General features: G+C 49.6%; 1 protein-coding gene across 1 annotated transcript; it reads right to left on the reverse strand.

Moving 5' to 3' along the window:
* Window positions 1-620: 620 nt before the first annotated feature.
* FAM83C (family with sequence similarity 83 member C) lies at window positions 621-21881 on the reverse strand. Its single transcript, XM_040609531.1, has 4 exons — window positions 20951-21881; window positions 13628-13795; window positions 9137-9261; window positions 621-1934 (listed from the first exon to the last, which is right to left on the reverse strand). Exons 1-4 carry the CDS (start codon window positions 21626-21628, stop codon window positions 1001-1003), a joined length of 1905 nt encoding a protein of 634 aa, XP_040465465.1. The 5' UTR covers window positions 21629-21881; the 3' UTR covers window positions 621-1000.
* Between the last annotated feature and the right edge of the window lie 1102 nt (window positions 21882-22983).

Here is a 22983-nt window from a genome sequence, read left to right on the forward strand (position 1 = left end):
CGTGCCGGGGCACCGCCCGCCGCCACGTGCCTGCGGGTACCGGTACGGGCCGCCGCCACCGCTGCGCCCGCGCAGGCCACCCGCACCCGCTGCGCGGCGAGGGTCGCTGCCACCCGCGTGCCCACACCCGTCCCGTTGCGGCAGAGCCGTGCCCAGGCGCCGCCTTCTCACTGACACCGGCCGCCCGCAGCGTCACCGGCCGCAGACGTGTCACCCCACCATCCGGGTGCCGCCCCAGCACGCCGCTCGCCTGGGGGCCACCCGTGGCCAGGTGTGACCCGTGTCAGTGCCGGCGGGTGCCCCGCAGGAGCGTTGTGCAGGTGCCACCCACGTGGTGACCCCCATCGTGCAGGACCCCCCTGCTGTGCAGGCACCACCCGTGCAGTGACCCCCACTTTGTGCAGGTGCCACCCACACAGTGACCCCCCCATCGTGCAGGCAGCACTCAAGCGGTGACGCCCCTCATCGTGCAGGCACCACCCTTGTGGTGACCCCCCCATGGTGCCGCCCACCTGCTGCCAGCCTGGTGCAGAGGGGCCCTGGCCCAGCCCACTCCCCCAGCAGGGACGCAGCGCAGCTCCTTCCAGCAGAACAGCACCTTTATTTCTCCCCGTGTCACCTTTGGTCACCTCACCTGCAGCATGTGGCTACGGGGGGGGCGAGCGCTCGGTATGCCCCAGGGGCACCCTGAAGCCCCGGTGGCCGGTCTTCAAGCTGTAGCAAGCCTGGGCAAAACGGTTCTTCCCCACACGGGTACAGGTGTGGATTATGCTTCTGTCATCTCCCGCCTCCCGCCACACTCTTGTAACTGAAAATTTGAACTGTGCTTGCTAATCTCACCTGAACCAGTCATCTGCATATATTAGAAACAGCACGGACAGCTTTTAATAGGAACAGGACTAATTGCCACCCATATTGTGATTTCGAGCCCCAGGTACGATGATTAGTGGGGAAAACCAACGGCTTGAAAGTAAGACCGAAGGACACCTCGAGGCCCAGGTCAGAGTTCGAACCGACTGTGTACGTGTTTAGATTTTAACTTGTTGTACTTGGTGATCAGATCCAGCTTACTGTGCCCGAGGGTCATTCTCTTCTCAGCCCCATACGCGCTGTTCTTTTCCATCAGCATGTCCTCAGGGAGCTTGTCATAGCAAGGGACGACAGGCTTTTTCTCTCGTTTTAGCTGGCTGTATGGGGACAGCAGGTCCAATTTTCCTTGTCCAGGACTCTGTCGTTTTTCCATCCCATAACAAGTGGTGTCGTTCTCTGCTGTCGGTTCCCTGGAGGCAGCAGCAGACCCTTTCTGCTTCGTGCTTGTCCCGTTGCTGCTGGCACCCTCCGACAGGGACTGCAACGTCTGCTCCTGTCTTAGCGGGGAGCAGTGGCCGCTGTTGTCCCCTTGATAACTGGGTTTATTGGAGCTCAAGGCAGGGGAAGGCTCTGGCTGCAAGAATGTCCTTGCTGTCACGAGATTTGATTTGTGATACAAGGCTGGGGTGGGTTTATTTGGAGGATTGTTTGGTGCGTCTGGCGGTTCTCCTTGCTGCTTCGGGCAGGTGGGCTTCAGAGCTGTGTCTTCCTTCCCCTTCTTATTACCAGAATCAGAGTTTGCATCTTGATTTTCCTGGTGTACATTGCAGCTGGAGTTTTTCAGAAAGGGAGACACTTTTATGCTTCTGATGCTTACATTGGAAAGGCTGCTGGAGGGGCTCAAGGTTTCAGCATCATTCACCTGTGGGGGTTTTAAAAGGAAGCTGGCAATGTTCGAGGTATTCTGAGAAGAGGGGCATGTTCCAGGATCTGGTACACAGAAACTAGTCACTGCTCTGGACTCTGCGTACAAGTACCGGAATTCCTTGTCAAATTCTGCAACAATTTGACCACGGAAGTGGGTCACCAGGCTGGTGTGGACTTGGCTGCAAAGCCAGGTGAAACTGAAAAAAAAGAACAAAAGAAAAAAACCCACATGTAACTTCAGTTCACAGAGTGCCAAGATACCTAGCATTGATTTTAACATCTGAGTGGTGTATTGCTACTCAATTTATGTCATTAAAAACTTTCTCTGAAGTATGCAAGTCTGAGATTACTTGTAGAGATGAATATGCTCATTAGATAATTACAGAAGAGCAACCCTAAAATGGTCATACTTTGACCATCTTCCATTCTGAGCTGCAAAATTTAATTTCCTCTAAGGCAACCAGAACAGCCACATAACTCCCTTCCAGGCTGACAATGCTGCCTCTTTTCTCTAGTGCATTTAGAAATGCACTCTTTTCTCTAACCTGGCAAAAGGTTACTCGAGGCTTCCTATTCGAGATCCTGTTTAGCTCTAGCCCCACCTGCCCTTAGGCTCCTCTCACCTGCTGCACCGGTAAATGTCTTCAAATCCGTCACTCTGTTACGTTAAATAAGTGCCCAAAGAAACATACTATTTATTCTGGTGCCTAGAATAATATTAAATAACTATATATTATTATAATTAGGATTTCAGATTATTGCTTTTTCTAGATATCTCAATGAATCCTGTTTTCTCCTAGTCTTCATTTAGAGGAAATTTACTGTTAAAGATGGAAGCTACAGGGAAATAGTTAAATCAATAAACACATACGAGTTGAGGGGTCTAAACCAATTTGCTACAGTTGTTTCAGGTAAGAGCAGTGAGCTGAACATTCAGAAAACTCCCAAACCATGCCTGATTCATACCAATAGGCAGCAATATGTGAGTTCAGCTTGCCCAGAGTATTTTGGAAAATAAGAAGGGTTTTTACAGAACTATAAAGGAAAATGTCAGCATAAAGAACAACAGTATCAACATATGGGGTTCCATATGAAAATGCCAGTAGGTACACTACCTTTGCTGCACACATGTAATACCGCATTTAAGGCTCGTAGAAGAAAGAATCTGATGGCTAGAGACGTAGCTAGAGACTAAAAATGGATTTCAGGCATCATTTGAGCATGCATGTGAGGAAAAAAAGAGTCTTTTCTTACAGCTGAAGAATTAAAAGACACTGAATACCTGAATAATCAAGACAGAGTAGGAAAATACCCTTCTGGAAGAGAGGATGAAGAGAGACAAGGCATCTGGATTCACTGTCAGCATGGAAGGATGCATTGAGACTTCAGAGGGACCTAGAATCTTGGCTCTGGTGCTATCCAATAGCTTCATGAGCAGCGTAAGTAATGGAAGGCTCTGCACGCATTAAATTCCCAAGTCATGTCCAATGGAGAGGGACTGAACAGTTATGAGTTTGAAAAAGGTTCTGGAAAAAATGGGTGCAGATCAACAGGAAAATATTCAAAGAAAATACATTCCAAGCAGTCACAACCAGGTCACAAATACAGGCTGGAGAATGAGTAGGCAGCAGCTCTGAGGGCTAGAGTATGTCTTAAGGAAAACATACATCCATAGTGTCACAGTATTGGGGGAAAAAAGCAAATATCCTGGGGGGGTGTGAACCCCATTGTGGCCTGCAAGACATGCAAAATCCTTTCACTCAGCTTGAATCCTCTGAGGAACTGGAGATGTTGAGTCCGGTAACTCCGCGTGGTCACCGTTCCCAGGCTGTACAAACCAAGCTGTATGGAAGGTACTAAACTGTGTGGATGTCCACAGGAGACAGACAGCACACAGATGTAGTCCTCCATGATTCAATGCTCAGGGAGGATGACAGCAAAGAATGAAGAGGGAGTTGCTCGCTGGGATGAAGGATAGCAGAGGCATTTGAATCTAAGTTATGGAGCACTACAGAGAAGCCACTAGTCGATGTCCGTGTGTCCTCCCAGGTATAAAATAGGACAGAGAAGTCAAAGAGCATTTCAGGACATGGTTATGGAAATTCTGTTAGGGAAAGGCTGGTAGAATCATAGGGACGTGGAAAACCGTAGGAACATAGTGACTCTACAAAGAAAGCTGGGTTCCATCTTAACCTACGTGAAACCTGACTGCTGTACACAATATAATGTAGAAGATATAGGGAGGCTTTAAATCAGAATCTGGAGCAAAGCTGTGATGTGTAGAAGGCCACACAGTTTGAGATTGACCACTTTACCTTAGCAATAAAAGCAAGAAAATGGTATTCTGATGTAAGGACAGGATGGAAATTAATGACACTTAGGTAAAAGATTAGAACCAATGAAGAAAATCTGAACAAACAAAACTGCATTTAGAAAAGTGGATGGTGGTCAACCAGATCAGATACAAATGTTTACATGCATACATAAATTTTATGAGCTAAAAAACCAGATAGATGTTGTGAAATACCTGAGCTGAAATGATGACTGACACAAAAGGCATCTCAGAAACCTATTGTGTGCAAGAAAATCAAGGAACAGTATAACTGCAGGGGTAAAAATTACACAGAAAGGACAAACAGAGGATATGTTACTGGTGCAGTGGCACAATATGTTACAAAAAATACAAGTAAGGTAAACGATACATCAACAAATGAAAAATATTCCTGATGGATTAAAATTCCACTCTCAAATAGGAAAAGCATAGTATTAGGGCTATACTGTGAACTTTCTGAGCAGAGTGCTGGTGGGAAATATGGCACGCTAAGGAAGTGCTGAGAGGCTAAGGTGGCAGAGAAAGCAGAGGAATAGAGGGAGATTCAGTTATAGCCATGTTGAATGGGCTCATTACTAGCAGAGTTGCAGAAACTGCATTTTAGACACTATAAATGACTGCTTTTTGGAGAAACTAACCAGAAAACCAACAAAAAGAGAAATAGCATTACCAGTTCAGAAGGTTTCTTTGGCAAGGCCACTCAGCAAAAAAATAACCATGAGGTACCCATATGAAATATTCTTTCAGGACCAAAATAATCCACAACAGTAATACTTAACTTAAAAGAGAAAGTGAGGAATGCTATTAAAAAGAAATTTAGAAGAGTAACCAAAAAGGTTAAATGCTTGAGGCAGCATGGAGCTTGTTTAAAGATGCTATATTAGAGTCTCAGAGAAAATGTACCTATCAAAAGAAAGACATTTAAAACATCCAAAATGTCACCATAGTTAAAAGGCAAAGTTAAAGGAAAATATTAAAGTAAACAGCCTTCAAAAACTGGAAGTCAGCAGTTTTCCAATTATTAACCAGTGAATAACCTATCATTTAAAATAGAACACAGTAGCAGAGGAATGGAAAGTAGTAAATGTAAACCTTTTTAAGAGCTCCTGGAAAACTGCAAACCAGCCAGTCTTATTTCCATACTGAACAAACTGGTAGAAGCAAATAGAGAGTAAAATGATTAGATGCATAAATAACTATAATCATAATGCTGAAGACTCAGCATATTTTTGTGGAAGGAAGCCATGCCTCAAAAGCCTCTTGCGCTTCTTTGAAGGAGGCAGCCAGCAGACAGATGCGTCTGATCTGCTTGGTGCTGGATACTTGAATTTTCAAAGAGATTTTGACATGGTCATTCAGCAGGGACTCTCAGAAAAATGGAGTACAAAGGACTGTTCTCCTGAGGAGTAACAGCTTATTAAAGATAGGATACAAATGCTAGCCATTATTTTCATTTACCCACTGAAATCCCACAGGTTTTGTGCTAGGATCACTGCTGTTCAACATATTCAGAAAGTCCTGAGAAATGGTAGAAACAATCCATGTCAGAGCTCATGGCAAAATTGCTGTGGGTGGTCAGAAAAAACCTGGATAATCAGAAGCTGCAAGACCATCTTACGGTGTGGGGTGAATAAGTGACAAAACAACAGAGAAAATTCAATGTCAATAAATGCAAACTGTTGCAAACTCCCTGACTGTGTCTGTATATTGATGAGTCCTCGGATATCAACATCTAGGAAAGAGGTCAGGGCTCCCATGGGCAGTTCAAAAAACTGACCGCTTCCATGCTTCACTAGTCAAAAAGGCCAACAGCAGACTGGGACCTGTATCTGCTGTACTGGTACAGGACCAGGCTGCAGCATGCCCCATAGCAGATTCCCTGATTTTCACCTGTGGAAGTGCTTCTGACCGCTTTGAACAAATTCCACAATGAGAGACTGTTTCTTTTAGTCCAGAACATCATGTACTTACTACGACAGCAGAGAATCAGATATAAGGCCCTGTTCAACTGAGTAATGATCTTCCAGAACTCAAGAAGTTTCAGCTCTATAGGAAGAGAGCACACTGCAGACCCAGACCCCTGCCCCAGCACAGCAGACGGAGGAACTGACCCGAATCTGCATTTTAAGCAATACCCTGACTCTGGGCCACAGGGGAATAAGATGTTCCCCCAGCTGTGGTGTTCAATCCAGCAGACACACACTCAAGTTTTAGCCACTCAAAACCGAGTGGTGCCGGTTAACTCATCCCCACGCCTGCCGTCAGTGGAGACGGACAGATGTTTCCAGGCAGTGACTCACTCCATTGCTTTTAGATATGTGTCTCAGGATGGTCAAAATGCCACCAGACACTGCTCTCCGAGTGTTTAGACAGAGATCCTACATAACCAGTTTCAACCAGGTACTTCATTTTTCACTGCCAGAATTTGCTAAGGTGAGACCTCCACACTGGGAGATTCGGAAGCAGAAGACAAGGTGCAGCTCAGAGTGACAGCACTGATGAGGACACCAGTAAATTGAGGGTCCAGCATGGGCTGGCTGGGAGGTGGAAAAGGGACAAAAAGGGATAGGGAGAACAGTGTTCAAGCAGAGCTGGTGGAAGGAGAATAAAGTATTGCCAGGGCACAAAATTCACAGAAACATCGGAACAGTCTGTCCTGGGGGGTTACACTGTTTGTGAAAGACAATATGATGTGCAACAGCATGAAAATACTGTGGGGAAGATCTGTAGGTGAAAAACTCAGAATCTAATAATAAAAACATAGCGCAACAATAGTACTCGTGACCCTCCGATCAGAACAGTGACAGTGATCAGACAATGTTGACTGAGGTTACAGAGGCTGCAAAATTAGGAACGGTAGTAACAGCGGGAGATTTCATCCACTCATATACGTACTAGGTTAATGCTTCACTGAGATGAGCTGTGGAGAAAAACTTTGTGGAAGCAATAAATGATTACTTGCCAGAATTAACTAGCCTAAATTGTTAGACCCACAAGAAAAGATGCTATTCAGGATGTGGTCTGGAATGATGCATAAGACTGTTCCCGAGTTAGAAGGGAAGAGCCCAATTGCAATAAAGCTTACAACACAATTTTAACTCTGTGGTGGGAAAGAGCAATCTAAATAAATGCAGCACCTGGATATTCCATTTTAAGAAAGGTAACTATGTAAGAATGCAGCAGTTAATGAAAAAGAGCTGAAAAGGAGCAGTCCAAAAACCCCCAAGATGACTACACCTTGTAGGTTGCTCAGAACTGCTGTACTGGCAGTTCAGGAATTGGTGGGTCCATTTGAGATCTCTAGGTCAAAAGGGGCATTCGATGATGGCAAGAGCATAGCAGAGAACCTTGCTGAATTTTTTGCATCCATGGCTAATGCTGGTGACACTGAGACGTGCTTCACTCCCGTGTACCAGGGCCACTCTAGACTCCTTTGCTGAGGACTGGGAGGTTCCCAGCATGGTTCCGTCTACAGAGAGGGCTCTGGCCATGATCTTGAGGCCCACATAGCACTGGAGCTGACCTCCACCCTGGGACATGGCAGAGTGTGCCATGAAGAACAAGATTACTGACAGCATGGAGGAGCACAGCCTCTTGGAAAAAAGCCGGCAGGGCTACTATGAAGGCAAGCCCTGCCCCACAGACCCGCTGGCGTTTGGTCAGGGAGCCAGCGAGCACACAGGTGAGGGAACCGGGCACATACCCTTTTTGGGGGTTTCAAACAGCCTTTGACAGGGTGCTACACCAAAGCCTTTTAACAAACTTAACTTGCCACGGACATGGAGGAAAGGTCTTGTTATGGACCGAGAGCTGGTGAAAGCACAGAATGCAAATCAGGGCTTGACTGTAATTTTTCCGCATGGGTAGAGTCAGCATGAGGCCCCAGAGACTGTTTCTCATCCCATCGGTGACCCAGGCATGGAGGGGGTGCAGTGAAATCCCCACTGGTGACTGAATACTTCGCCGAAAAAAAGAGGAAATCCAGAAGGACCTTACAGAACTGAGCAAGTGGACAAATATGTGGCAGATGAACTTCAGGGCAGGAAAATGTGGTGCACCCAGAGGGAAAAATGTTCTGTGTCAGGCCTGTGTGACACTAAACCTGGAACAGCTCAGGAAGAAGCTCGGAATCATAGTCAGCAGTTCTCTGAAATCATCAGCTCAGCACGCAATGGCAGCTAAACAATGCAATGAATGCTGGCCACCACCAGCACCAGGCAAAAACAGCGCAGAGAGCGGCGGTTGGACCCCCTGTAACATGCTGGTGCAGCCGCTTCTCGGGGCCGCATGCGGCTCCAGTCCTGGCATCTCACGAAGGCACTGTGAGGTCAGAGAGGGTGCAGGGAAAGACAAAATGACCCAGAGACGCAGGAGCTGCCATATGATGGGAGACTGAAGAGGCTGAGGTCTTTGCTTTAGATAAGAAAAGGGCAGGGAGGGTGGCTGAGGTGGAGGCTTAGAACATCGGGAAAGCAATACCCTAGCTGGACGCAGGGCAGCTGTTGCACCAGCCTGCAGCACTAGAACCAGGGGCGGTTCATGAAATTAGTAGGAAATTGGTTTAGAACAGACAATGAATTCGGGCTAATTCAGGGGCAATCAGTACCGAACAGATGCTGAAGGGAGTAAGGGGGATGTACGCAACAGCGGCGCATGCGGTGGAGGGAAGGAGCCCACGGGGAGCAGCTGGGGTGGCTCACCCTACACAGCATCAGCGGGAGCCGGAACCTCGGCCAGGTGGAGCAGCACCTGACCTGGTCCAACATTTTTTACATTTTTAAGGAATGAAGCGGTACTCACAGACAGATGTGTCCAGGAAGCATCAACGCTGGCAGATGAGCAGTTAATGCTATCTGAAAGCTAAACAAGGTAAGAGCAAAAGGGGGGAGCAGGAGAACATAAAGCACCAAAAGGAAACCTGACATTTATAAGGGGAAATGAAGAGGAAAAACAGTGTATCATTATTGTGGAGAAAAAAAATAATGAGCTACATTATTCAGTATTTCGGTAATAAGTATTTTCTCAGCGTCACCAGTCTTTGTCACAGTAGTTGCTACTTTTTCTTACCTGTATGTACCAGCAAGAACTTGGTCACAGTCAATCAGGATAAACTTCTGCAGAACCTGGCCTGCAAATTTCTTGCCTGCTTTGCTGTAGTATGTGTCCCCGCTCAGACATCTTATGCGCATGTTCTGAAACCAAAGAGAGCAGGGTTGGCAAGGGCACGCGTACTGAACTAAACTGAAATGTTCCCTTATGCACCACTGATGGACTCCCTCGAGCAGAGCTCTGCTCCCAGGGGTAGAACGCAGCAAGGCATCAAGTATTTCTTGGCTTCTACATACCAAATATTTTGTCACACTCTCTGCTGTTATGAGATAAAACCGCCAACAAATATTAAAAAGTTGCACTTAGGTACAAATATCGGTTTGAAAAAAATCTGGAGAATCCTATGAGCCTACAGATCATTTCTGAAGCATGTAAGACTACACAATTTCTTCCAGATCATTGATAATATTCAACTAACTGTACTACCTTATGGGTCTGCATTTAAAGGAGATTTTGACCCGTAACAACTAGCCAGTTTCTAATCAATGGAGTGCGCTGTTCTGCTTTTATGCAGTGACAGGCTTCTTAAAACTAAAATATCGTTCAGTAAAAAAGATTTACAGAAAGGTATGCCTACATTTTAAGAATTGCCTTTTATCAGTATACTTAAAAATTTCATTAAAATTTTCATCTGCTATACTCAGGTGAAACAGAGCTGATCCTCATCTGTTTTAAAGATGGCAAAAAGCTGGTCTGATACAACTTCAGCTTGTAAAACTGACTCCCCAGTACAAAAAGGGAAAGAAGGCTTTCGGTAGCCAGCAGGAGCCTTTTTCGTAATCTGAGGGGTTTGCCCATAATAACAGTTATTTGCATCTCAGCTGGGGCAGGCAGAAGAGAACAGCCACTGGAGACAGTTACTGGCCTGACCTATATGGCAGTGCCAAACAAAACATCTCACGTGTAAATCACCACCCCTGAGGCAGCCCCTGCGCTGGGCTGCCACCCCTGGTGCCCCTCCGGGCCAGCTCCCGTCACCAGCGGCGCTGGCACCCCAAGCGCGACACAAACCGCCACCGCCGGTGTTTGGCCCGACAGGTCCCTTGGTGGGCAGCTCGCCCCTGCCTAGCATCAGCCCCGTAAAGGACGAAGAGCCGTGGCCACCGGTAGGGCTGCACGGGCCGCCGAGGCTGTCTGGCCACCTGCGGGCAGTGGGCGCTGCTGGTGGGGGCGGCAGCTTCCCTGCACCACGCAGCGCGGTGGGTGATGGCCAGTGCTGCAGACAAAAGACAAGCATGAACAGTGGTGGTTTGCCTGCAGCTCCGCAAGGTGCAGACCCCCGCCCCTGCCGCCCCCAGGGCTGCTCCAGGGCACCGCTGCCCCCCCTTCTCCCACTGGCCTCCCAGGCGGGTGAGCACGCAGCCAGCGACGCTCGCCCCAGGTCCGGCGTCGTGCGGGGCTCACGGCACCCAAGTTGTGCCTCGGCCTGAGGAGCCAGAGGCAGCCGCCCCGCGGCAGGAGGCTCCATTCCCGGCAGCTTTCCTCTTCCGGCCCCGCGGGCAGGAGGCGGCTTCCAGAAACATCTGCGGAGCTCAGCGTGGCAGGGTGGGGGAGCTGGGCTCTCACGTCGTGCTGAGGGAGCCCCCCCACCCGTGCAAGGGGCACCATTGCCCCCCCACCCGTGCAAGGGGCACCATTGCCTTCAGGGCTTCAGCACAGCAGCAGGTCTCCTCCAGATCGGGTCCCGCCGACCCGCTGTCCCTCGCTCACAGACGGCAGCGGGGGAAGAGCAGGATGAAGGTGATCGCCTCTGGTGCTGCCCCCGCTGCTGCTGCTGCCTGTTCTCTGCTCAGGGCATTTCCTGAGCCTCTTACAGTCTGTCTTAGCGGGAAGCCCACCTGGACCTCTTCTCCAAGTACTTGTCCAGGCTTGAGTTCACGGAAACTTCTAGCAGGGACAGAGCTGAAGGTTCACAATCCTTGCACTGCAGATCTCACTTGTTGCCTTCTGTGTCCCAGGATGTGTCTTCATCTGTCCCTTAGGATAAGGGAGAAACTTTCCCTGTAAGGACAGTTATGCATTGGAACAAGATGCTGTGACATCTCCGTGCTTGGAGATTTTCAAGACTAGACCAGGCAGGGCCCTGAGCAACTACCTCTGACCTCACAGGTGACACTGCTTTGAGCAGGAGGTTGGATGAGACTGCCTGCGGTCCGTCCCTGCCAACCTGCACTAACCTATGATTCTCCTGAAATGCCACCACAATTTGCTGATACAGAGCAAGATACCCTGGACGCCTGGGGAGGCGTTCATCAAATCCTGTTGCCAGTCAGTGCAGGGATTCTTTCCTTCCGGTGCTGAGGTTTCAGTAAAACTAGTTCTCACAGGGAGGAGCTTCACCTCCCCCTCCAGGGAAGTCAAACACACTTCAGGTAAGGGGTATCCCACAGATTTGTTGCCACAGAATTGCATCACTGCGTTCGTCCTTTCTGAGGCCGGGCGACTTTCTGGTATGTGGCTCATTTCTTCCATCCTCTTCTTCCTCTTGGCAATCCAGTCCCTGAATTGCCCAAACAAGATGAGAATCCTGCAGCCTTGCAGAAAAGCCGGACTACTGTGTACTGGTCTCACTCGATTTAGGCAGCAGATTTAAGTTCAGCAGATGGCCACTTGGAAATACCTGACAGCGAAGCCTTCTGCTGCGACCGCTGCCAACGCCCCACCCCCGCAGCGGGGTTTGCTGAAGTTCAGCACCAGGATTTGACGCCAGCAGGCTCACGCAATGTTCTTAGGAGCAAGATGCTGGAGGGGCAATTGCCCCAAATTCCCCACTAAGCCCCAAATTGTCACCAATTATTCCAAATGGAGATTTACCATAACATCCTGTCACAACTCAGGGCCAGGAATAAGACATGTACAGTCATTCCACTTAGATGTGAATATCAAGCACATACGTTAATGTGCTGGTCGAGAGGCATCAGTTTAAGAGGCACTTCACAGTGAGACCTGCCGATGAGTCACTGAATGGCGGAGGCAAAGTGTTAATTAGCCATTCAAGCACAAGACATGACATCAGGTCTAACAAAGAGACATAGACATCTCCATGGACGCAAACTCATTCTAATTTTAATTAAAAACAATAGCCAGGCTCTTGGATAAGAAGCAAATGAAATAAATTTTGGGGAGGTGGCATTAATCTGGAGCCACCAGGTGACTTCAGTGATGCAGTTCTTCATGAAAGCAAACACGCAGCAGCGTGAAGCAGTTTTCCCTACCAGTTGCCATCTCAAGAGGCAGGATAAAATGGGTCTGGCTTGTGAGAAGCGAGAAAGGGCAGAGCAACAGCAACACGAGGGAGGAAGGATGCCTCTCTAAATTATCTTTGTGTAGAGAGGTTAAAAATGAGGGGAAATGGAGACATTTTTAACTGCATCTTTTCTGAACGCTGTAAAACTTTTTTTTCTCTGTGTGTGTGTGTGTTGTGTTCTCTTCTCTAGCCTGTTTTTTAGTTAAGAATGGTTTTGAGGTAACTGGGTAATTTCCAAGCATTTGCCGCTAAGATAAAGGGGAAATCTATGAAATCGGTGGCTGGAAGAGAATCAGTCCTCCAGGGAATCCTGTGCACCCAGTGAAGGAGCACAGACTGCTGGCCTTGCAGGACTAACAAATGACAACAAACCCCCAACTCCCACTGACAGGCAGTACCCACAAAGGCTGCATGGGCAGCGGCAAGGTACCGGGGTGTGTTTCTGAGTCTGCACGTTCCCAAGAGAGCTTGTCACAGTGACATGTTAGTTTTTGTTCACCTGCTGTGAGCACCACACACCAGTGCTGATGAGCACCCCACCAAGTGGGGAACTGGGCTCTTCACAACCCCCTCATGAACCCACAACCCAGTCGCAAGGGCTAACAGGAGATCTTACCCTCAGGCTTCCGACACCTGGTTTGCACCAAGGCAGCGCAGCAGGGGAGGACGCGGCAGGTTTTTCACCAGGACATCGGAGGGGAATCACCGCTCCCCTTCCCCACCCAGCTATTGCACTGCAGCGGCTCCGGCCAGAACCTAACCTGAGCTCAGGGACCTGAACAATGAGCAGTTCGGGTCTTGCAGTCCTATGTCCCAGAGCAGGGGCTGAGAAGGGACAAGGAGAGGGGACGATACAGGTCCACACGAACTTAAGTTTTCTGGTTTCTGCCTGCACCAGACCAGCAAAGCGCTCAGTAATGCACTGCATCTTACTGGCCTTGAGGCCACGCTTCTTGTGTGTAAAACTGACATGAGGACCACAAAACATGAAGATACGGGACTAGGAGTCTTCTCCACTCCTTCCTCTGCGCTTCCAGACAGATCTCGATTTCCTAAACCAAACAGCCACAGTTTCTTAGCCTGGGACACTGGGAGAAGGGGTAGGTCCTAGGGACCAGGCAGAGGGAACAGAACAAAGGGTACACATTTTTTATCGATTCCAAGACCCATTTATCATATCCAGCGTGTGACTGAAAACTTACTGGGAAATTGTCCTGAGTAAGAGCCATTTTGTTGCACATTTCCACAAAATGCTTCAAGTACTCTTCATCCAGGATCAGGTAAACGGGGACGTGCCGTCTGCTCGAGGCCTCCAGCAGGTCACACAATATTTCCATGTCTGTAAACAGGTCCATCACAATCGCTATCACCTAGTCAGGAGAAAAGGGAGGGGGAGGGGGGAATAAGAGACTGTTGAAATCTCATGCCCAAGCGAATTGTGCTTTCAGCTATGAGTTAAGTGTTCAGATCTGTGTTACTGAGTGTCTGTGGCCACATGAGTGGAGATTGCTTCTACACCTTTGTGTTTAACAGCCTTTCCCCCACCATGGCAGGTAACACTAGTGTTAATAACTACGAAGATATTCCCCATCCAGCAGCCTCCCATCTCAGCTGCCACTCGTACAACCAAATAGCTGAGAGGGCAATGCACCTGCCCAGGCTCCAAGTACCACTGCTGCAACAAGTATGTGTTGCCTTAAGCAAATACACCAGAAACACAGCACATAAACAGAAGAGCTGAGACCGACCAAAATCATTATTCCATCAGTATGAGTGACTCTGCAGATGACTAGCAGGTTAATACAAAGAAGTATCATTTTTTTCAGGAAGGACAGACTGCCAGCTAAGGGAGAAGGTATCCTGATCAAGTATGTACATGTCCTTGTTCCAAGATCACATCCCAGGGGTGACTAGGCAAAACGGCAGAACAACGCGTACAGGAAGGATCCCTTCCCTTTCCCTGCGGGCAGCACTCCTGCGGATGCAGCCTGGGATGCAAGTGACAGGAATGAAAACTGAGAGTAGGAAGAAGGAATAACACTAACATTATCAGGGAAAAAAGTATCTTTTTTTCAAGAAAATCTGCCTCAAACTGAAGACTTGCAAGGCAAGGTCTGCAAGGGAGGGGTTTTTAAAAGGAAAAGAATTTTAAAGAGATTGCCAGTTCTTTAAAGAATGAGATTGAAGGCGGCCATGGCAACCCTCCCCGCTGTGGCGATGGGATGGGAGGCAGAAGACCCTCTTGGCTAAACGAATTCTTCAAAAACTGGAAGGAAAATACAGAAAATGGAAGATATGTCATGACCAATACCTACTACAAGTGAGTTGACCCAGAACTAGAAAATTCAAGGTACAGCATGACCTGCAATGAGAACAACAGATGCGGGGAAATCAGCCATAAATAGATGAAGCTGTGACTGGAGAAGCTGTGCCACTGCCCTCACAGAGGGAGGCTGCCAGCAGACACCAAGGCGCCCATTATTTGGGGCTGGCAGAGACCACTGGGATCCATCTGCTGCCATCACCCTTCGTGACAGAAGTTGGGGGAACACCTTGGAGCAGGCAGGAGCAGGCAGGAGAGCACCAGCCCAGCTGGGTGACGAGTCAGGGCGGACGCGCTTCCCTCAAGGGTGCTTGCGGAGCAACCTGGTGACTCAGACCCTGAGCCACTCACAGTTAGCACGGAGAACTCACGGAGGATCCGAACACATGGGGGACTGAAAAGGTAAAGCAGTGAAGGGTTTACCAACAGGCCAGCTTCGCTGCAAAAGCTGCATAAGTAATGGAGCTACTGACCAAACACTTCAGTGTCAGTCTTTACTACATCTTATCAGGCAAGCGTGTATATAATAAGGTAACTGTTTGGTACTTGTAAGGTTCTGTACACTACTCCAATTTTCAGTTTCTGCGTCTAGTAGAGGATGCCCAAATAAAGATGGCCCAAAAAGCAGTGAGCTGGAGTGAAGCTCCAATGGCCTACTTTATCCACGTTCATGCCTTGCGCTACATCTTGCACTCAAAATGCGTGACAGTTTCTTTTGCTTCTCATCATACACCCTGTGATGAGATAGGAATCCCGTTTTTAAACACCTGGTCTGCCTGTGGTAGAGCATGGCCAGAACACAGTTCTCCACGGTGCACATCACTGTACAGCGCAGACCACGCAGTCTGCCCAGCTGCTTCCCTTCAAACAAAGAGCTAAGGGCAGAGGACAGCAGTGAGGTTGATGTGCACCGTGGCTCAAGCTTTAAATAGGAACAGGCTGAATCACATTCACGGGTCTGACCTGGAATTGCTTCAGAAAAGAATAGAGGAGCTCCAAGTATCACCGTCCTTGGATGCAGGGACAGGCTTGCATCTCTGCTCCGGCCTGGCACGCTGGCCCCAGACTGCCTGCTGCCCAGTGGCTCTTCTGCTGTTTCTTTAATAAACTGCCTGTTTCCAGGCTCATACCCCTGGCTGAGGTGCTGAGTGAAGAGGCAGCTGCAGGGGCAGAACGGGGCCCCATTAGCTCCGCTCCCAGCCATTCGCCTGCAAGCTGGCTCCTGTCGGTGCCCGGTGCCTGCGCACCCCATGGGAGACCCTCTGCACCGCAGCCGCGGCACAGGAGGGCAGCAGGGCCAGCACAGGTTGCTTCCTGCTCCCTTGGGCATTTATCCCTTTTGCAGGTGGAGAAGATTTCTTGGTTCCACTTGATTTGTCCCCCAAGACCATCTCCGCAATGATGCCTTACACAGTGTCATTGGTCCTCCACATCTTGCAGAGGACCCCAGGCCCAGCCCACCAGCAGGGTTTGGGGAAGAACCTTCCTGGAGGCTGGTTTAGTCCCAGACGTCCACATGAGACACAAGGCAGCTGTCACCAAGGGCTAAAAAACATTCCTACTGCCCCGAGGCCAAACCCACATCTCTACCCTCTCACCCTGGTCCTGGGAGATACAGGCTTCGGAGCCTGACTCCGAAGGCCACCTCTTTTGTAGCCCTCATCAATGCTGTCTTCCCAGAAGGCAGCTCTGGCAGACGCCTCTCCCCTCCCGAGATGTGCCTATCCGGCTCGGGCAGCAGTCAGCACTGGAAGAGCTCTGAAACGGTCAGAAGCACCTTCAACTTCCCAAACCAATGTTGCTTTGTGGGTATCGGCATTAGGCACCGCTGAGACCCCCACAAAAAAGCAGGACTTTACCATCTCCACACTGGCCTTCAGCCAAAGACCAAAGGAAATTTAGCCAAATGACTCTGATGGGCCACCCGTCCTCTAATGATGAAGCACCAAGAAAACACTATAGCCCAAACCTTGCGTAAGGCCTCGGGCAAGTCCCTCTTGGCCACACTGGCCTCACGACATTCCAGCTCATCCCATGCTTAGGCAGGCTTGGCCCTGAGGACAATTTAAGCTTGGCTTGGGAATTCGGTGTGATGGAGTCAAGAGAGACTGACGCTCCTGCGTCCCCAGCCCCCACGTGTTCTCAGGCACTGCCGGCGCCCACTGCTCTGCACGCCCTTGCTGTTCTCCGCCAGCGCTCACGGGCTTTAGCAGAGCCCCGGGCTGCTGCTTGACCCAAGCGCTGGCTGAGGGCGACGGGGCTGAGCAGGCAGCACAGGGCTGTGCATGGCATGTGCCCGTCGCCCCGGCACTGCCTGCCCTGGGCTGGGCGCAGACCTGCACCTCCAGCAGCCCTGGGGCACCCTGCGCCAGCACGGCGGCAGGCGCCCAGGCAGAGGGACGCCCGCTTGCGCAGGCCGGGTGGAGCTCTGGGGGACAGTCAGACTCATGTTTTTCAAACTTTTTGAAACTTGCTTGGCATCAGGAGGCAGAACAGACTAGTGCTGCTCACGGCCTCCTTGCTGCCAGGATCCCCATATCTGGGCGGATCTGGGGGATCTGGCTCCTGGTGGTGCTGCCAAGCACCCACGGCTGATGTCGGGCAGGAAGGCTGGCAACCCACGCGCACCGCAGCCTGCGGCGGGGGGCACTGCGGCGGGGGGCACTGCGGCGGGGGGCACTGCGGCGGGGGGCACTGCGGCGGGGGGCACTGCGGCGGGGGGCACTGCGGCGGGGGCGCGGAGGTTGTGCTCTGCCTCAGCCTTGCGTGGTAGAGGTGCAGGTGCCCACGGTGGGGCTGGTCACTCTAAGCACGGGTGCCACGGGACAGCCATAAGGGCCACTCAGTCACCATATCTGCTCGGTAAGCAAAGCAGGCAGCTCTTACTGTAACAGCTGCTCAGCCTCAAAGCCAAGAGGTTTTGGGGGAAGACAGCCCTGGAAGCCTTCCCCTTGAAGCCTCCTAAGAACATACCGTCACAAAAGGGAGGGCTGAAGCCTCAAGCATAATTTCCAACAGCTCTGTAAAGCAGCCAAGTTAGGTACCCCAAGGCCCACCTCCAGTGCAGGCTCCTGACAGCTCATGTCTCACATTCAAAAGCCTCAGGCATCTACGGCAGCCTGGCGTGACAGACCCAGTGCCTCCAGCCCCTCGGTCTCAGTGGTGGGAGCTGCAAGCCTGGGGCAGGCTCAGAGCATCCCTGTTCCTCACCATGGCAATCACGGCCCCCGAGCCCATGGCACAGCCTCGGGGGTCAGGACATTGCACAGACACAGCTGCCCCACAGGCTCTAGAAAATTCACACCTTGCCATTGTAGGGTTAAATCATGACATTTCTAAATCCACTTCTGGAAACTCACAATTCAGCAATTACTGCAGTCATCACTTCGGGAATTACAGCACTTACCAGCACCCCACTGGGGTTGCCATCTGTCTGGTTTCTAACCAGCACAGCTGGTTTTACTGGTATTTGCCAATAGCAGTGTGGTTTTGGTCATTACCTAAGTGTTGCCATTTGAAGCGATACGATGCTTCTCTTGGGGACCATCAGGGACCCTTCTACCATTGCACATAAATGCAGCCCCCCAGCCAATGTCAAGAGTTGTACAAGAAGAGTGAAAGAAGCAGCATGGTTCAAAATTGATTGGAGCTCATCCAAGAAAAGTAAAATAGTAATAGTATTATCAAATGAGGGCTAAGGTGTGGCTGTGCTGCATCTTCTTATGTCTGCAAAGAGAAAAGCTCAAATCTGAAAATACATCTTCAAAGACAGCTGGTTAAATACAGCAAAGTAGAAAGATAAACCACAGAAGCAAAAGGTACCAATAAAGCAAATGCTCTTTTTGCTCATTTGTCAGTACAAATACGCTGTTGCAAAATATGTCAGCTGATGTTGTTCTGTATGACTGTACAGGAGAAAACAGCAAACAACATTTCAAGGCACACGCCTTCCTGCCTACAGGACCCAGGGAAAGCATTCAGAGATCTCATCATCCTTCCCACATCCCACCAGCACTGCGGCCCTCTTCTATGTTAGCTGCAAGCATGCAGGAGGGAAAACACTCTAAAGGAGGGATATATGATGAGCACTTAAAGTCTAGTAGAGAAAATATTTTAAATGCAGAAACAGCTGTTGAAAAGCAAAAAAGTGGTTCTCCACACAGTTGCTACTGGTACTTCGAGCAAAAGACGTTTTTACCTCTGGTTGCTCTTTTGTCATTAAAAAACATACAGGTAGCATCTTTTTTTGATGGTTTGATGAGCAAAATGACTCAGTAACTAGTTAAAGGTGTGCAGCTGGGATTGTAAATGAGCTGGAACTGCCATCAATCACACAGTGAATCATGGGAAGCCCTGGCCAGAGCTGCTAACCTAGAAGCCAATAAAACACCAGTAATAAACCAATATGATGGTTGAAAACTCATTCTTGTGTTTCGTGCAACAGTCAAAAACACTGCGTGAAAATCCCCAGCTTGAACATAAAGGGCTGAAGACTGTCAGTGCTTTTTCAGGCCAAGCAAAAAAAGCATAAAACTCAAAATGTACTTAAAGTACAATAAAGCACCTACTGCCTGCCTGGGCACCCTCCCTGCAGCAACAGCGAAGCTCCCGTGAACTGAGAAAGCAGCAAGATGTTTTTCATGTGGTTTAAAGGATTATAATATAATATTATCAGAGATTTGGGACACCTGCTAAGTGCCAAGGGGACATTTCCTGCTAGTCATTTACTTTGTGCATTCTGCCATGACTAAGTCTTAATGCCCATTGCTGAAAAGGATGCAGGAATTGTCACAGGACTTCTCAGACCATTTAAGATATCATAAATCAGCTGCCTGCAAGGACAAACAAAGCTTTTTGTCACTTCCTGGACAAAACTTCTATTTGCCTACAAAGGTGCAGTAGAAGTTTGGGCATTAGGCAATGGCTGGTTACAACTGAGCAGCAGCTTACGTGGCAAAACGGTCGTCTTTTTGACAAAAGGGTAAAAGATCCCCATTTGCCTCATATCGCACCCAAATGTCAATGATATGTGGTTCTTCGATGATGTTGTGATGCTCACAGCAAGCTGAGCTGTTGCAGGACCGCAGTTTCATCTGCTGAGGCCAATGTAACTTTGCTCAGCACTGCAGATGGGGACAGAAGATAACACTTTGGCTCAGTCCACCTGGAAACAGCTTGTGCTCTTGACACAGCTGAAGTCTGGGCTTAACAATTCTTTATCTTCTGCTTTCCGCACTAGGCAGTAATGAATAAAAGGAGTGACTTTAAAAATAAATAAAAAACCCTACTGGAATGATAAGAGAAATCGCCTAGAAGTTCACTGGCTAAAAGTGGACTTTGCACTAGAAGTTTACTCAGTATCGTCACACTATTGAAATGAAATGCTACAAAAGAAAACAAACATGGAACAGATGCAAAGAACAATAAAAAGGACAAAGACAATAAAAGCTGAAAACGCACCTGAGAAACAGTTGTCCAAGCTGCTGCTTTAGTACCCAGTATAGCATCAAAGCAAAAAGGAATAAGAAGGAGCATAATGAGTAAATCCATTGTGGTTGTCCAGTTTTTATTACGTCCGAGGGTTAGCAACCTCTACCCGGCAGAAACTGTGCGATGGGGCAGAACGGGCTGATCTTACTCATCTTCAGAGAGGCGCAGACGCCAGGTCTAGCAGATGGGATGATGTATGCTAACCTACTTCAAACCACAGGCAGGGATTTTCAGTCCCACAAGTTTACTCGGGTCCTATGTTCTCCCACAGCACCTCACCAGTGGTATCCTCTTGTCCTGCTTAACGTGGTGGCCAGGGGCCGAGACAAGCCCTGGAGGAGCAGGCTGGCTGGCGGGGGCAGAAGGGCTGGCTGGCGCTCAGGCGCTGAGCACCGCTGAGCGTTAATGCTGCACTCTCTGCCACTCGCTCGCTCCGGGCTTCGTCCCGTGCTCAGCGTTCCCGCAAACACAGACCCAGGGTGCCTCCCAGGGCACTGCCTGTCTACCTGAAATCCCAGGCGGAAAGAAATTACAGGAAAAGAAAGGAGCAGTGACAGTTACAGGTCTGGTACAGAAAAAGCAATCGCATCATGCCAGACATCTAGAGAGCAGCAACAACCTGGAGCATGTGGAGTACAGCTGTGGGACCGGCCGCCAGCACTTGGGTGCTGCGGCACAAGACCCCACTAAAGGGACACAGCTCTATACATACCGTCCGTGCCCGGCTGATCAGAGAACGGAGCAAATCCTTAATGCTGTTAGCTTTGTTTCTTTGGAAAATCACAGTGGCTTGAGTCTGGCCAGACACTGTGAGCAGTGGTGCCCCTGGCCACCCCAGCTCCAGCTCTGGAGGGTGCACATCAGACATGAGCGGAAAGTAGGTGCCAGATGTTAGTTCAGAGCTGAGGGAGGACCCGTCCCCAGTGTCCGCGCTGCCAGGGTCAGCCTCTTTGTCTTTCGTTGAGCTGGGATCTGGAAAGCTTTGGTTTCTCTGATGGCTCATATATTCCATGTCCAGGGTGGAAAGAAAAGGCAGCTCCCGTTCCTCAGCGATGGCACTCAGGTAGCCGCGTTCCCCCTGCTCAAGGAAGGCGTCTATGGCAAGCCTGGCTGTTTCGCTGTGCTGGAGCACCAGTGGGGTGGGCTCCCTCCACCACGGCTTCTTCAGCTGCTCCAGGCGGCTCTTCAGTGGCCCAGACACCCCTTGCTGGCCCCCATAGCTACGGTGGAACTGGGGTCTCACCTCTACCGCCAGGTAGTTGAACATGACCGGAGCTGTTGATGCTAAGAAGTGCCTCTCCACCCGGATTAGTCCTGTCTGACTCCAGGTCTCTTCTGGCCCTCTTGCGCTCCGGGGCTCCTCCCAGCTGGTTCCTTCAGGACTCAGCATGAGCTGCACTCCTCCGCCGGGGAGTTAATCACCAGGTAGGCACAGCCTCCCACTCTGGGGAGGAGCTGGCTCTTCCCGGCTCCCTCAGACACACACCTGACACTGGGAGCTCAGAGCACCCCTTTTGCAAGGGGAGGAAGATCAGCTCCTCAAGGTACTCCTTCCCTCTCCCTGTACCTGATGCAGGTCCTGCCCTCCCCTCCCTGCCGAGAGCTCCCCACCCTCAGCCAAGCAGGCTCTAACCTGTTCTGTCCCTCACTGTGCTCACCGTGGAAATGCAGATGCTGAAACTTGTTCCTGCTTGAAATTTGTTCCAAATCAAACATGTGTCTCAGTGTCAGTTATAATGAAATACAAATATCCCAAGTGGGTAATCAGACTTGGCCAAGAAACTTAATCATCCCTGAACCATAGCTAATGCTCCTCCTTGACATTTTTTGGGGAGCCCAGGCTCTGCTAGACTGGCACCCAGCAGAGAAGCCAAAACACCATCTTTTTTAATATCACAGGCTCACAGTGTGCATACGAAGCACAGCAGGAATCTTAGCACAGCTCGCGTCATTAGATACCGCAGGCATGAGCAATAATAGCTCGTGGGGCCTTCTAGCATCTCCCTGGAAATCCTTCTAGGACGGGACCTTCAAACTTATGAGTCTGGTGCCACACGAATGACAACACTGTCCACATGCTGTGTGTTTTGGGATTAGTTAACTCCAGCTTCCCAAAAGCACCACGGAGCTATTTTTGGAGAAACAACACAGGCAGACACTTATTTTCAATAAGTGATTGAAAATGCCACGTTAGGAACACACCACCCAGAACACAATGCAGGACATGAAAAATTGCACAGCAGAAGCACCCGGGTGTCCCCAGACTGCAAGGCCAACCTCCCCCACCCCCTTCAGCCGACTTACCCTGGAGCTACTGAACTCCACAGAGGCTAACCAGAGAACGAAGAACTGGCTGGACAGTTGATCTAATCAGCTAGCCTTTTATCTAGAAGTTACAAAACCCCTGCAGATTAAATTCATCCAGGCTAAATTTAGTCGTCTAAAAGCTAAATGTCTGCTCTCTAATATAACCACCAGGCTAGAGCCAATGGAGAGACAGCCATGCCCGAGTGTGAACCAGCACATTCAGACACAAAGTTCTAAGTCAGCTGGGATGAATCATGTCCCCAAGGGACTGTCACTCTCCATGGGCTACAGCTGGAGTAGGATTAATAGTTTAGATTAACTGCCTAGTCTTCAGGTCCCTGAAGTCTGAAGGAACTCTGACCAGGACTATGCAAAAGTACATTTACCCAGAAAATCGAAGTCACCTGCCAGAGCTGTGCTGCAACGCAGCAAGCAGGT

This window comes from Falco naumanni, chromosome 10, assembly GCF_017639655.2.
Source record: "Falco naumanni isolate bFalNau1 chromosome 10, bFalNau1.pat, whole genome shotgun sequence".
Lineage (NCBI taxonomy): Eukaryota > Metazoa > Chordata > Aves > Falconiformes > Falconidae > Falco > Falco naumanni.